Below are 16,596 nucleotides of genomic sequence, written 5' to 3'. Positions count from 1 at the left end.
ACGTGCTGCAGCGACGACGCCTGGGAGGGTAGGAGCTGCAGAACAAACATGTTGGAGGGAGCTAAAGAAAGATGCAACGGGTGTCAAGCCCCTCGGGGGGGCAGAAACACCAACAGTAGTAGAGCTCTGAGACACTCATATTTAGCAACAGCTCTTTTCTTTCGCAACTTAAGTCTTTGGACTTGTGAAATAGTAATTACAGTAAAAAAGACGCCTTTGTAAGTGGACAGAAATTTGGTTCAAATGTGGATCAAATGGTTGGAAGTGAATTATCTTATTAATGCAGAATGCACATCCCACATATACAAAAAAAAAAAAAAAAAAACCTCGAACTGAAAATAGTGACATCTTCCTCAGATGATAAGAACAGTGATTGCATTTTTGCCCTATTTTAGATTATATAACTAACAACCATGAAGTTCCCCCATAAAGCCTCTTAGTATGGCGGATCAGTGACTAAATTTGCATTAAGGCGATGCAGCACAGGAGTACAGTGATTTGTCTAATCTCTTGTTGCATATTTTATCATTCACCAGTGTGTGTGTGTGTGTGTGTGTGTGTGTGTGTGAATAAGGGGGGATGAGGGTGATTTCTCAGCACACAGGTGATGCATACAATGTAAAGACTTCATCAACAATCTCTTAAGAAACAAATGTATTTGTGGAAAAGGCGGACGATGTTTACACTTAGCCCTTTGATTGCATTTTAATTGTACATCACCCAGAGCCCGGAACTCACAGAGCGACTGATGATGGGCTTTCATCATCAGTATCAGCAATCACAGTGTCATTCATGTTTTGTGAGACTTGTCAGAAGACTTTTGAATAAACCCCTGGAGGAGCGAGATAAAACCTTCCTTTTCTGCGGGGGAATTGCCATGATGCGCGTCCAAATTTCTTGATTACAAGACGAAGGAAGGGGGGGGGGGAGGAATAAAAAAAAAAAAAAAAAAAAGCTTGAATGAAAGCCTGTGCTGAAAGTTTTCAGTTTGCTGATAGAACAGTCAAGTGTGTCTATAAGTCTACTTAAAACGCTTAGGTATCAGCGGAGACAGCTGCGACACCCTCGTCTTATGATTCTGTCGAGACAGTGCGCTATCAAACCTTTCATAACATTCCCAAGCTACATTTCCGGTGACAAAAGCTTTGCAAAAGCCTCCTGAAGGATTCATCTATATCCTAATATTTCCAATCCAATTTAACTGGAGCAGCCGGAGTGGTCTGAGCACTAGTTTACCAATCTTTGCTTTCCAAGACTCTGTGTGCTGAAGGCTTGAGGGGTTCAATCAATGCTGCTTTGATCTCGGCTGGAACCATAATTATTTAACATTGTTACAAGGATTTCTCTAATCCATCCTACCATTAAATCCCTTTTACACCCTCATCTTCTGCAGCCTAATCTGCATCTGGGTGCTCCGTTTGTCTCCCTCATTTTGGCTCACCCCTCCTTCCTTGACGACATCCTGACTTAATAATGGACTCGAGTGCCGAGTTAGAAAAATTTCTTATTTACTGTGAGCACCCTGACAGCTGAACTTTTCTCACATGGACTGTTGCTAAGCAAAAGAAGAAAAAAAAGTTAGAGGCTTTTGCACTTTCAGCAGAATAAATAAATAAACACAACCCTGAACTGTTTATGACAATAAGTTCATTGTCGGAATAAACTTTAATATTTCCACCTTTAATGAAGTGTTCTTTGAATTTCCCTAAGAAGTTTGTCCGCTTGAACCAAGGGAATGTTGAAGTTCAGGTGAGGTTTCATCCCATCTGTTTATTCCAATGATCACTTTGACTCCCAACATAAAGGGCCCACTGTCCTCTTGCAAATATCTGCATGTCTGTGTTTCAGCTCGATATAAATAGCAGCACGAGCAACCGCAAACATTTGTCGAGGCACCTGCCACAGTATCGTGGCCATCTGGTCTTCCAATTCTCCTAGCTTGACATATGTGCATTAAACCTGAAATGGTTATTGTTTCTTCCTTTTCTTTTTTTCTCTCTCTCTCTCTCTCGCTTTGCAGACTGGAAGAAGCCGGATTGGCCACAGACCCTTCTGGGTTGGCTGGAGTCGAAAATGAGACTCGAGACTTTTTACATCTGAGTGAAGCTGCGTTTTCAGCATGTGCATGTTGGGCGTGTTGAAGGGGGGAAGAAGAGGAAATTTCAGGTTGATGACTGGGTAATTTTGTGTGTGTGTGTGTGTGTGTGTGTTTGGGGGGGATTTTTTTCCTTTAGCTCCTTTGGACTGTCAGGTAAATTCCGATGGCCACTCCCTCAGATGACCCCTGTTTCACCCTGGCTGGTGTCCAGCTGGCATGAAAAACTGGGCGCGCTGGGCCATCAGGGACAGCCAAAAGAAGAGATTTATGTGTTCGATGACCACATTTCTTCTGTTGCTACCCACGTAACCACCATCTGCACCTATTTCTTAGGCAGGTCTCAGTTTCTACAGGATGATGAGAAGGCACCGTGTCCTTGCAGGAGGAAAAGGATAACCTGAATAAAACACATAAAATATTGCTAAACACTTGCACGCTGCTTCTAGCATACTCCGGGTTAGAAAAGGCTTCCCAGCTTTCCTTGCTGGTCAGAATCAAAGCTACTGCGCCGGAGATATCCTTACTCTTAATGTCAGGTCAAGTCCCCCAAACACTGGCATCCAAACCGAAGGCATCTTCTCCCACTGCCTATCTGCTCCATAAATGCCTACGCCTTTCAAACTACGTACCCCCTGTTTGTAACTCAGGCTTTTTGATTAAAATGTGTCTCAGATGACCCTGCTGGTATCAACGGGGCTTTTTCTCAGACTTTGGAGGGCTGTTTCAGTGTCACTGAATATATTCTGCTCCTTTTTTCATGAGCTGTATGGTGTTCAGTGTGATATTAGAATAATTGACGTGGTCATCCCAGTCTTTGGAATACAAAATTACCACCTAATGGCTTTGCAAGCTGGAGTAACCTGTAATGTCAATGTTTCTGAACCTTTTAACGTATGCGCAAGGTGTCTTTGGTATCAGTGTCATCATATTTGTTGAAGCAGGAAAACACGTGATTCTCTTAATAATCAGCAACAAAGTTCACATTAACAGGGTGAAGGGGTCGTGGAGTTTCCATCCTAGGCACCAACATGTGAGCCCAGTGTGACACAAGGGCCTTTTCATAGACTTTACTTACAGAATCTGACATCCAGGAAGCTTGAATGCACCAGATCTGACTTTCGTCATACATCTGGCTGGAGGCAGATTCAGCATTTGAACTGGGGCTGGAAGCATCAAGGAGCTTCAGCCACCAGATGTGTAGCAACCACCCGAGCAGCTGTATTAAATGCCACCTCAAATACCTGGATCTTGATGAGTAACAAGTCCAACCCCATTTCAAAATACATTAAAACTGTGGAAGCATAAGAGAAGTCTTCCCCTCAGTCTCATCGCTTTGAATGTTGCAACAATGTCAAAAACCAGTCGTGACAACATTGTATATGCAGTGATTTTGTTTTGTACTTATTTAAGGATTTACCACAAGACAGAGCTGAAATGTTAAGATGTAAAGTATTAAATGTGTTAAATTAGCTGCAAACAAAATGTGCTTGGAGTAATGATTAGTAAACTAAAACTGATGTTCAGAATTGGTGGATTGTCCCTTTAATAAATGTTCCACAGCTGCCTTTGTAAATTCTTGTTGAGCTTAAAATCCTGATAGCTTACGTAGAATTAATCATAAGATAATAAGTCCAATCAGTCCATCATTAGCAAACCATGAGTGCTTGTATTGGAGCTGTTTCGACATTGATTAACATGCTCTGCTTGGTTCTATCTGTGATTTGAGAAACGCATGCATGGAGCTCTTTTACACTTTTAGCCCAAATTACAAAGATTACAATTACAGGATTCTTAACGAACCCTGGATTTTCATGGTTTTCATAAGGGGGAGTGGTGTACACGAGCGAGCATTTAGATAAGGCTGGGAACAAGTTCATTAGCACAGTTAGCTAGCTAACACACACCAGTCCCAATTAGCCTAGAGGAGAGCAAGTGGGAGAGAATGAGAGCGACTGAGTCAGATTCCTATCGCCGCTGCTCTCTGAAAACGAACAGAATAGCATGACACACTATCTCTCAAATCAGCGACTGATTGTGAAACAGCCGTGACGAGAAATGAACGCGAGACAGAAGATCAGTGTGCAGATTTGCTTAAGGACATACTTGCAGAGACGAGGGGAGAGAAAGGCAACTCGCTGGGTGTTCCACATCAGAGACGCAGCACTCCGAACAACAGAGAAGAGCCGGCTATCAGATTAATAGCGACTCATTCAGAGACGCTTCTCTGCTGTTTGTCACAGAAAGACAATCAGAGAACAGGAGGCGACCGCGGACGGCACTTGACATGACTTTACTAAAGTGGAGATGAAATGCACGGACGGAAAAATAATAAAGAGAAAAAAAAAAGTTCAATTACAGGATGTAGATTGTAAAGGCTTTTGTTGTTACTCAGCAAAAGGGAAATGGTATGGAGGTGCTTCAATAGAGTCACCAAAGCAGGTGGGCATGTTCCGAGTCCGCCCACCTCATTAAAAAGCTTCACTCTCTCTTTCTGCAATGGCCATTACACATCCTATTCAGATGCAGACGCGAGGTGATTAAAATTTATCTGTTGGTGATCATAATCACAGCTGCTTAAACTTAAGCCAAAGAATAACAAAGAACTTCTGAATGCTGAACTATCTGCACATTTACAAAGAGATTAAAGGGTAGACAGTCTCCAACTAAATAAATTTGCTTTTAATCGCTTCCAACGGGAAGTCATGTCATTTCAAATGTGTGTATCTGATTGTCTGATTCCCCCCTTTATTCAAATTATAACATGCCCATCTGACTTTTCCAGCACAATGGGAAAAATTAAAAAGGGAAATGACCTTTCATTGCAGCCATGATGAGAGAGAGAATGGCATTATTATGCGCCAAGATTAATTTTTATGCCCACTCTGTGCTGCCCATTGAGAAAACACAGTAGTGGCATGAACGCCTCAGCATACGCAACTGTCTAATTGGTTACTGCATCATACAAGTGTCTAAAAAACAAGCTGCTAAGTTGTGACTGTTTGCAAACAGGCAACGCAAACAAAAACTTATCAACTTTGCTGATGTTTGCTCATAAAAGTGCGGTAAGAAATGAGACATTTTACTAAATGCACACCTGTTTGTGCTGTTTGCAGGCGTCCAGGTGGAGAATGCACATCATGTAATGGTACAGCATTACATCACGATCCAAGTATTCTAAAGTTGTGTTGTTGGACGTTATTGAGAAGGATATGAGAGGAGGTCACGATGTAAAAGAAACATTCTTATTGTACAGCTGAACTCAATGATGACAGACTTGTCTCTTTTTTTGTATATTTAAAAATGAAGATTTTTCCTTCGTCTTTTGTTAATTTGGGTGTTATTTCATTGTTTGCAGTCCACTACACTTTAGCACTGATGAACTGATGAATTTATCAATTAGCTCATGGGTGGATTACAATGCAGAATATCAAGCGACAGCCGGCGACAACGGAGAACACAATGTATTAGTCAGTATTTTGCTTTTACCATGAAAATGAGAGTTTTTTTTCCTTATAGTTTTTCCACATGATCTCTGAAGAATGCTTTTAATTAGTTTTTAGCAAGCCAACAGCATTTCTGAAGAAGCAAAAAGTTCTTTTACTCAAAGCTAAAAAAAAAGACACCTGAAGACTAATATGTAATCAGCATCAGGTGATTATCACTTCAAAAGTACTTCAAAAACCACTGTTTTCTAGAAAAACTTGTTTCTATAGGCAGGGCTGGATTAAAATGGCACAGGCCCCCGAGCCCAGAGTGTTCCAGGGGCCCCCTTCCCCACCGCAGCATTGTGAAAATTGTGAATGATACACTGTGGAACGACATTTCTAACATCTCTCAGCCAGTGGTACCGATAGCAAGACACTAGACACTGTTGTGTAACTATGTGGCTTTTATGTTCATTTTGTTCATGTCCAAACTGCTGGTGTTTGCCCTACGTAGGCCCTGCATGGGCCCCCAAGTGGGCGTGGGCCCCTGGGCCTGCCCATTGGATAATCCGGCCCTGTCTATAGGTTCCATGCATCCAGATCCTTCGCCATGTTTTTTGTTTTTCTGCAGCACACTTCCAGATACAGTGTCCTGATAACTTTAGACCACTACTGCTTGAGTTTAGTAAAACATTAACTCTGCATCACGTCACACGTCACCCTCTGTGCAGCTCAGCTATTTTCGCTATATGCAAGACACTTTACTTCCATAAAAACCCTCCAGTCTTCCCTCTCATCCTCTGATCTGCCTGTCCAGCAGTGTGTTTCTGAGCCCCTAATTCTCACTCTCATGTCTAAGTGGAAAGGGGGAAGCATAATTACAGTCAGTCATACATTTAGTCATACTACATCCATCCCTGCTTTTCAGAGCAGTATTTTTAAGCTCAGCATATTCTCGCCCAAAAGGTTTTTTTTTTTTTTTTTTCTCCTCTTTTTCCAGCATGTGATGCCTTCTTTTTGTCATGGCCCCCATAGTTCTGAGCTGACCCCCTCAGCCCTGTCTCCTGACTGATCACAGTGATGGTTTATTACTGTCGTCGCAGCGCTCTTATCTTTAGCCAGCAATGCTCATTTCCTTCCCCAGATTTAAATGCAAATGTGAAATTTAATGATAAATGCATTATCTGATAGGTGTGATAACACTGATTCACTGTCAGTATAAAATACACACCCCGGGGGGCTTTGAGCTAGCAAGCACAACTTGCCCAAATCCACTTTTTTCTCCCTTTCTATCTTGCCTTTTCTCCCCCCTCTTTTTTTTTGTGTCAAACTCATGTACCTGCAATAAATTCTTGAGGTCATTTCATGCATTAAAGGGAGTGATATTTTGTGTGTTCAGCAGTGTGTGTTCAGGCTATTGCTGAGCCGTAATTGCTGTGCAACTATCTTGTTCAGTGTATTATCCATCACTTTGAGGAAGTTATTGTTGTAAACTCCTCAGAAAAAGCTGCGTGGACAGTTGCTTGTTTATGTCACTGTAAGCTCAACATCTGCTCTGAATGCTTTTAAAGTGACTTGTAACATAATACGACAACTTCTGACTTAGTCTTCAGTTCATGAACGCTGCAACGTGCACTGCGTTTAAGCAACATTAAATCAGTCAGATGATACTGTGAGTCTATCTTGTGAAGTGAAGCGAAGTTAAGGCCTCTCTTACTTGGACCATCCCACTCCTCCGGTCCCACGGCAGTATGCCTGCTCTTCTCGCCTTGACCCTCCATCTCCGCCTCTCCTGATTCTCCATTGCCGTCTTCCTCTCCTGCAAGGTGGAAAAAAGACAAAAGAACAAAAACTCTAAGTCCAACACAGCACAGAAGACTCCAGATTTACCATCCAGATGACTAATTAAATGAAGCACTGCATTCTGGACTGATCTGGCCCTTCTTAGTGCAGATTCTTAAGGACTTTGGAAAGTTTCCCAGGAAGAATCATCTAGTTTTATAACTCTTTCCTGTAATATGTGAACCATTGTGTATGTATAGCTTTGTATATGTACATTTGCGGTGAGCTCATCAGGCCCAGCTGCACACTTTTGTGTAAAAAGGAGTTCCCATGAGGCTTTGCAGGGACAGGAGGAAGTCCCATGGAACAGGAAGGAAAGCAATGTGTGGGAGAGAGGTGGCTATTTATTACCGTTTGATCTATTGTGGAGCGAGCCAGAATGTGTGTTATAGGATGTAGGGCTGATTTACAGTGCAGAGGCTCACACAGACCGAGCTATGGGATATTTGGGTATCTCACTCTAGGACATAAGTGCTTAAAGACCTAGTTGTACGGACGGTGCTTTGGTGTGTGCAGCACTTGTTGTGCCCACTTCGATGCACAAACTGTAAAATAAACTCTATTTTTGCATGTCAACAGTAAGCACAGTTTGCACTTAAAGTTTATAGGGACATAAATCAGTGCTTAGTAGGTGCCCCTAGTGTGATGCTCTAAATAAATCCAATGTGGCTGATGCAGTGGTTGCACAGTGAGCTTCCAAACTCGGGTAAGTTAAGAGCAAACCTGCTCGGGGCATGCAGTGCTGGTTGATGGTTTGTAGAGGAACGTTCCTCTCACTTTTGTCACCACATCTTTTTCATCCCTTTGATGTTTGAAACCCAATAGTGAACGGTCAAGGGCAGGCCGGGATTACCACGATGGATTATTACACTTCATACACTCCACAAGGGAAAAAAAAGAAGGGAGGGATATGCAGACTTTGCATGTGAATATATCTAAGGATGGCAAAGACAATATATGTTATTGGCATCAGGCTCATACAGAGCATGATAATAACCATCATGCTGTTCCTCTTTGGTTGTTTACCATAGCTGTGTCTGATTTTTTACCCCCACAGCTTCCATAAAAAAGGGGGAAAAAAAAAACATTTCTTAGTTATCACACTTCCTGTGACAACTGCCACGGGACACACACTACTTCACTCTTGTGCTGTCCGTCCTCAGTTAGGTTAATCTCCAGATCAAGCACACACACCATGCTTATTTAGCTATTTTCTGACATGGCTCACTTCAAAGAGGCCAGCAAACATTGCCAAAAGGATGTCAGCTTTCTGCCTCCCTCTAAAATAGGAGATGCACATGAAGGAAGAGAAGTGATACTGAAGGGAAGTCTTCAGAAATGTCCTACTTACAGTACATGAGGTCATTATGACCCAGTTTTGCTTGTGCAAGTGTCTGCTTGGGCTGGCAATTTTCCCTCTACTCCTCTTCACTCCCAGTATATTATCAAGGAGCCCACTCAACTAAATTCCCCCCACTATTTATTGTTGGGCCTGGAGAACCTCTTTAGCATACCAGGCTCGTATTATGATGAGGATAACAAAGGCGTGTATCAACAGTTCCTTCCAATGGAGCGGAGTTTAAAAAAAGCTGGCGAGATAACATTAAAGGCACTACCTTGATCTCAGGCGAACATGTTAAGCCCTGTAACGAAACGTATTGGAAGTGTTTAATTACAGCCCGGGAAATGAAGCTACAAGATGATTCCTTAATTAAGCAGTGATTAAGGATTTTCTGCCTTCTATCTAACACAGTTTGCAGTGCATTTTAAACACAATCGCCCAGGCAACCTCACAGGGAACAATGTCACAGGGCTTTGATGAAGTTTCCTGCACAAATGTCAGTTGGAAAAAAAAGAAAAAAAAAAAAAGCACAGCAGAGGAAGAAGTGCTGCAGCTGCACTCCTTTGCTTACCGTGCACTTCGATAAAACCCAGCAATTCAGAGAAACGTGAAGAGCCATTTTAATAATCCTAAACGACGAGAGAATTTTGATCTATCTGATATGGAAACTGATTGATTGAGGTGCTCCGTTTCATTCGCAGAGGTCCACTCTAAGTAATAGAGACTCAGCCTTGTTTCATCGTTGGAAACGAAACCCTCTGCAGGCTTATCAAAGAGACAGATTGTCAATGATCATCCTCTACATTATCGACTAAATCATAATTTACATCTGGCTTAGGGTTCTCTCTCTGTGCATCCAAATGGAGATATTTAAGGTTGAGTGAGAGAAGACTGAAGAGAGCAGAAGAGACGGGGAGGGCTGGGGAGGCGAGGCGGCCTGCTGGGTTCAGGGTTGGCGGGCATGCAAGAGGAGCCAGTGAGCTGTTAAAATCAGCCCTATCGCCGCTCTATCAAAGGACAGCTCTCTCGCCAAATCGCAGTCGCACGCAGCGTGCCACACATTCAGGTCAATAAGCTTACAGGCGATTTACACAAACAATTCCTCGAGCAAGGTAGCAACAAAGTCATATTGGCTTTTTCTCTCCCTTTTAGCGTTGTCTCTGCTAAGAAAGCCCTTGAAAATGTCAATCTCTCGTGTGCGACTATAAGTAGCTCTGAGCGCTCTAATCCTGACCACTGACTATAAAAACCGGTTGCAATTTCCCAAAATGGACTAAAAGTCATTTTTAAGTATTCGCATGGGCTTCCACGTGCAACTGAAATCTCGGCCCGATGACAAACCTACTTCCACGTCAGGAGTCCCCCCCAGCAGCGGCGGTGCTAGTCAGCTGATACCACATATTTGGTTGCTGATGCAGATTGTGCTGCAACAGATGAAGTCAGTTCTAGGAAGCAACCTTTTCCCACCAAAGTCAAGCATAGCTGTGAGACTGCTCTGCTATCTGAAAAATAGGTTTGAATTACATGCAATTTGTGGCAGGCACAGCACTCCAACGGAGGGAGGCTATTAGTGAAATGCCTCGCCACTGTCTCTTTAAATGCCAATAAATTCCCATCATTACAGAATCTGGCAGTTTTCCTCCCTGTCTGCAGCTCGGGTCTTTATCTCGCTCTGCCTCAGTCTCTGAGCATGTAGATCTGGCCCAGTTAGATTGTCATACTTAACAAACATTAATGATTAATTTCCTCCACTGAGTCAAATGGGGCTAAAGGGATGACTTGATTCATCTTATCGCACCACAAATTAGCATTTCCCCATATTCTCCAGCATCAACTGTGCATTAAAATTCCACATTTACCATTCTGGGCACTGGCAGCTGTGGTGAAAGAGCCAAGGAGATCTTCCTTCTATGTTGCTAGAGATTGTGATGACTTCTGTCTTACACAAAGACTAATTAATTCTGCGACTTTCTCCTTGCTGCTATATGTCTCCTACTGAAGTGAGCCAAATTCCTCACTGTGAGGATATTTGAAGGGTCAAGGTGGAGTTTTTTCATTTGCTTTGTTAAGTCCTGGGTATGCAGCGCCGGTTTTCAATCCTTACTTGTTAGAAAATGTTTGCAATTTGTGTAATTTGAAGAGAACTGTGCAGAAAAGTTCACATTCATTCGATATATCCTGACGCATAAACATCTGTTACAACAGACTGGAGCTGAAAGAAAAGAGGGGAAAAAAAATCATTTAATGTAACTTCCCAAAAAGCTTTCTTACACTGAAGAAATGAGACACGTGAAATGACATGTAAATTTACTGTCAGGGCTCAGAAAGGAAGTCATTTGTCATCAGACAACACTTGGAACGCTTAAAGGGAACAGCTTGTGGCAACACCCTGCGCTGAACTTCACAGATAGCCAACAATAAAAAGAGGGGGTGAAACAGCAAGGTGAAATTTCACAATTTCAGTAAAAAAAAAAGACACCAACACAAAAAAAAGGCATCTTTCTTACAATTATAGAGCCAGAGTCTGTCACTGAGAATAAATCTTTGCTGTGGAGTGAGTGTGTTCACATGAGAGCTCCAGAGGAAAAGAGCGCCATAAATGTGAAATTGAGAAGTTGTTTGGGGGGTAGAAAGTAAAATCCTTGTTTAATCACAAGAGAGTGGACAGGTTATTTCTTTAGATATGTCTTTTTTTCCCTCAGTGCGTCTCTGAAAGGTAGACAGGCCTCCTCTCAAACGCCATGTATATTAAAACATGTTTAGTGTATACAAGGGCGCCGCCGGTCATTTCCAGCTCGTTCAGAGCGTAACCAACAGTGTGCTGCTCATATCTTCAGACTGCTACTGTTCACTGTGGCTATCATTGAAGATGATGATGCATTCTGACAATTAGTCATCCAAGTTGTCTTATAAGGTAACGGACAGTCTAAAGCTAAGCTGCATCGTTTGCTTGTGAGGTTTTCTTTGTTAATCTGTAGAGAATTGAAACTTTTCAGACCTTAAACACAGTGATGTCACATCACAAATGACTTTAAGAGCCGTTTTAAGTGGGTTGTGGAAGAAGGACCACTGGTTTGGGACTGACTGGAATGCCAATAGCATCTTATAGACTTAACAAAAGCACCAGGTTTTAGAGTCAACCATCACCAAACTCAGAGGTTCCTCAGCCTCAGACCAAGATGGGACGTCAAGGTGCTCTGCACACTTATCTGGGGACTCCCTTTTTCTGCAAGGGTAAGGCAAATGGCTGAGTCTTTGGTGGCATTCAACTTCTTGACCTTTGCGCCTTTAAGCGGCTTTGCTACTTCACCGCACTCTGATCAAAGTTAATAAGTGCTTCATATGTTAATGAAAATTGGTACCCCTCTTTGTGTTCCTACAGCTTTTTAATACCTATTATAGACTGAAACTTTTAATGGAGGTTTTAGGTCCCCCTGACAAGCCCATTTCAGAGAGTGACTACACAGATACAAGGCTAAGCTAAGACCAGAGAGTCACTGCTCAGTGGAGGAACCTTACACGGGAGACCTTATTCTCCGGGAAGCAGCAGAAGATAAAGGCCATGGGATGAGTGGCTGCTTTAAAACCCACGTTCAAGTCCACACAGGGCTAATTACAGCATGCCATCACATTTGAGAGGGTTTAGTTAATCAAGGGAGGTAGGGGGGGGGCTCTCTTTTTCCTCCTATAGTCGAGGAATAACACACTTAAACCATTTAATGCCGCCAGGATTGCGTCCTGTTTAATTCACGGCAGTTTCCCATAAGTGGGGTAAATTTAAGCCACTATGACATTAGTTTTAAACAGATCTAATTGAGGAAGGGATCATGGGGAAAATGGCTACACCTGAAGATTGCAGAGAATTTGCCACATGGAAAAAGGAAGTAGCGGATAGTACATCATTTGGGTCTTAGGAGGCAATGGGAGACTTAGCTACTGTAGGCTTAGATAGCAAAGCAACACAAAAAAATCTGACTGCTAAGGCTCGTGCGTGACAAGAAACAGATTACCAGCGGCCGTAAAAAGTAGTACTTGAAATTTGGGATTGCTACGTCGTGTTGACTTTATTCATAAACATGGAAAGGAGATTTGAGGCCCAGTTCCTCACACGGTTTTATCCAAAACAAAGGAAGTATCGGAAAAAAAAATGGCTGTGACAAGGTTCTTTGAAGATTTTTTTTTTTTCCTCTTTTGAGAAGTTGTACTTTTCTTCTTGCCGTTCCCGCCAACGCTCCATCTATTTCATAGCTGCTGGGTTATTACAGGACTGTGCATTGTACTTTGAAGTTTGGGTAAGGACGCGTTACGCAGCAGACAAAGGCTAAAACAACCCAGGCGTCGCTGGTAATTGCAATTTCTGAACAATTGCGCCGTTCAACTTTTACCAAAGAACAAAAGGAAAAAAATTATTGATACGATGACTGGGGCATAGCCCACCTGAAACATGAAAGATTTATTTTTTCTTGAATAATGTAATCCCACGAGGCACATCAGTTTAGAAGTGTGAAGAAATAATTCTAAACAAATTTCCCTTTGAAAGGAGAAGGAAGAGGCAGACATTCAAAGCATTGGTTCTTCATTAAAAAGTCAAATGGCATCCCAGTGCCAGTAGGAGTGGGGGACACCTGGGGTAGCGGCAGCCACGCGACCGCAGGGGGAAGAGGAGGTGGGTGTGGGTGGAGGCGTTAAAGGTGTTTGGAGGGGTGGAAGGAGAAGGGGGAGGCGGGACGGGTCTGTCATCTTCACACTGTAACCCGAAGCAGACCGCAAATTAGCTCCTGTGATGGCAAGGTGTGACTGAAATGAAACAAACATACAAAGAGGCAATCTAATTGAATTGGAGTTCAAAGAGGACTCGAGCGCATTTGGCGACGCCGAGGCGCTTTATAGTGCTGGACCTCCGAGCAGTAGCAGGTGCTGCTGAGCGTTCGCTGAGCTTCAGCTCCGGCTCAAAGGAGAGCGCCACGCTCTCCAGTGCATGGCTGTACCGCAGCAACACCTTCACAGCACCATCACAGAGGGAGAGCCAGTGTTGCTCATGCCATCTTCCTCTCAGATCAAACCACTGCTCTTGGGTGGATTGCCGGGATCAAATATCAAAATGGATGACTTCAACGTCAGGCAGCGAAGCAGGAGAAATCCTAAAACGGACACAAGTCCTGCCAGGCTTGATTTGAACATGCAGGGATGTAATTGGCAGGGGTTTATTGATTCTTTCTTTCCATGCCTGGCACCAGTTTGGGGAAACATATTGTCCCATATTAGCAATCAGAAGCGCCACGGCGCCTCTGCTCAACAACTTCCAGAGTTTGGGTGTCATTACCTTTGTTGCAGAAGTACTCCATGTCTTCGCAGCCCATGTTCTCCGTCTCAAACTCGGCCGTGAAGTTCTCTTCCACCGAGAACTCATCTTTGGCTAAGAGCTCGTTCTCCTCGGAGACGCACTCCTCCTCTTCCTCCTCCAGGCCATCCTCCAGAGGACCTGAGGGAAGACACACACAGGTTTGTACACACATGCAGGGAGATGTTCAGCAGTTTCATCACATCCTCCAGGCTTCTTTTTTTTTTTTTTTCTTTTGCTTCTTTATCCAGATGCAGCTCCGAACACAGCTGCGTGAATGCTCAGATGTTGGGCTCAGGCACAGATAAAGTCATGTCAATTAACAGATTATTTCACCAGAACATTTCAAAAAGTCGCTCCACTTTAGCTGTTGGAAAAACAAAAAAAAAAAGCCCTTTGTGACTGTGTGTTTCTGCAAAACACGTTGACATGCAGCCAAGGTGAGCGTTGATGTTAATCCTGCTACCTGCAAAACAAAACCTCACACAGATGGAGGAAAGGAGGAGGGGGGGGGACAAAAAAAATTCCAGACTTTTCATACAGGCATCAGCACGGAAGGAGGAAAGAAAATACTTTTATTAATTTGTTAGCCTTATCACAGGGTACAATGTTGATTTTCCATTTACATTCTATGCCTCCGGGTAATACACCAGTGCAATCTTAAAGGAGACACTTTTCCGTGTGATTAATTTTTCCCCCCTCTGTGCAATATTATTTCTTTAAATCTAAATGATTTGGGAGTTTTGCTTGTAGCTGTACATCTCTTTTGGTATTTGCATATTACCATTTTTGCTTCAATCAAGGCTGCTGATGGAATTACTGTACTGCTACCTGAATTATATTAGTTCTGAAAAACATCTCACCCGGCATTTGAATGTTATTAAGATAATGTGGATTTCGCACACCCAAACATGTCTGCTCTGTCTACACGGGAATTACCAATGCAAAGCGACGAAGGAGCACAACAGAGTTGGTTTATGTAGAAAAAAAAAAAAGGCCCAAACAACGAGCAGGAATCTTGCAGCACCTTCAAGGAAACTCCGTCCTTTTTCAGTTTTGTTTTAAGTAAATATTCAAGTCAAAAACGGCGCTGTCCTGCAAGTTAGCGTGTCACACGTGCAGCTTCTTGTGCATCACTGTGGGGCTCAAACAGAGCACACTTGTATCCTATCTACACCTGTCAGTGTGTTTGTTCTATTGTAGCTGGAGTGAAACCTCTCCGCTTTATTAAAGCAATAATTTCAGCTTAGAAAGTAGGGGGCTGGTGTGCCTCTCCTGTTTCTCTTTCTTCCCCACTCAGAGCCTCATAAAAAGACCCCCCTGATGTCCACAAACTGCTTGCTCTTTTCATTAGTCTTATAAATTACTCCTTTGTAGAAGCCAACATCTGCAGGAGCCCCGGACATGAAAAGAATTAGCACACAGATCTCTAATAGACACTGCAGACGCCGAGTGGTGCTTTTAAATTAGGATACAGTTTTATGATCTTATCTGATGCCTTCTGCTGATTCGCAGAGGAGTGAAGTGAGGCGTGAAGTGACTCGATGAGTCTACCATCGCTTAAGATGATACTGAGAGATAAATATCACAGTATCAAGGGGAGGCTGGATGACTGGCGTTAAAAGCTCCTGCCAAGGCAAATGAAGACAGTGTGAAAGAAAGTGGATGGGGGGGGGGGGAATACATTTCTATACACACGGTTTGCACACATTCCATTACACAGCTGAATGAGAACCGTGTGTACAACTAAATGATTCTTCCTCTGTTGCTGGCAAATACAGCAGCACTATTGCGCCGCAGAAAATAGACCTACAGTGTTGTGCGATAATAAGGGGTAAAGAGAGATTAAAGATAAACTTCATGGTCAATAAGACACAAAGATTAGACAGATAAGATGAGATAGAATTGAGGTTTAATAGACTCAGAATAAGGGCATCTCACTTCCCCACTCTAACAGATAGGAACTAAATGGAGCATTTTCAGACTGATAGAGATACTGGAGGTCTTACTGAATATGGAAAAATGAAATTTCCCACCCAGTCTGAGACATTAAAGGCTGCCTGATGGCTACTTCTGGAGGACCACGTAGATTACTTAAGTTTGTTCGCATCCTGGCATGTTTAGTTTATTATACAGTATTCATTGCATGGAGAGACCTGAAATTATTTCAGAGACAGCAATGATAAGAATAATGACTTTCTAAACGACCAGCACCACACTCCTAACTCATTTTCTGATAGTGGCGTTCCTGCTATATTTAGTTGTGTACTGTTTAAAATCCTGTCACATTCTCTGTGTGACCCGCCTTGTCGGTGCATTTCTATAGGGCCTGCTGACGAACTGGGCCAGAGGAATGTCTGCAGCGTCTACCCGTTCTTATCAGGCCTCCTCTGGAGTTCAGATGGCCAACGACACCGGCCGAGAGAACGCCTGCGTTTCACTTCGCCATGGAAAACAACGCAGTGTGCGTCCAGTAGGGGGGGGCTTGTTATTTAAAGACTTTTGATTACGGGGCGAAGTTTGAAGTGTAGATGTTGGGATGTGCAAG

General features: G+C 43.0%; 1 protein-coding gene across 1 annotated transcript in view; it reads right to left on the bottom strand.

Annotated features, from left to right (window-relative positions):
- zfpm2a (zinc finger protein, FOG family member 2a) overlaps positions 1-16,596 on the bottom strand; it is a gene marked incomplete at its 3' end in the record, with an annotated part of 116,701 nt that overhangs the window by 71,735 nt on the left and 28,370 nt on the right. Inside the window, exons 2-3 of the mRNA XM_079241235.1 lie at positions 14,031-14,189; positions 7,241-7,342 (exon numbers count right to left, since the gene is read on the bottom strand). Of these exons, the coding sequence (XP_079097361.1) occupies positions 7,241-7,342; positions 14,031-14,189 (261 nt within the window). The remainder of the gene's footprint in view (positions 1-7,240; positions 7,343-14,030; positions 14,190-16,596) is intronic.

This window comes from Telmatherina bonti (assembly GCF_933228915.1).
Source record: "Telmatherina bonti genome assembly, chromosome: 5".
In the NCBI taxonomy this organism is placed as follows: Eukaryota; Metazoa; Chordata; class Actinopteri; order Atheriniformes; family Telmatherinidae; genus Telmatherina; species Telmatherina bonti.
The sequence above is the reverse complement of the archived record's forward strand: the minus strand, read 5'-3'. Positions and strand labels throughout refer to the sequence as shown.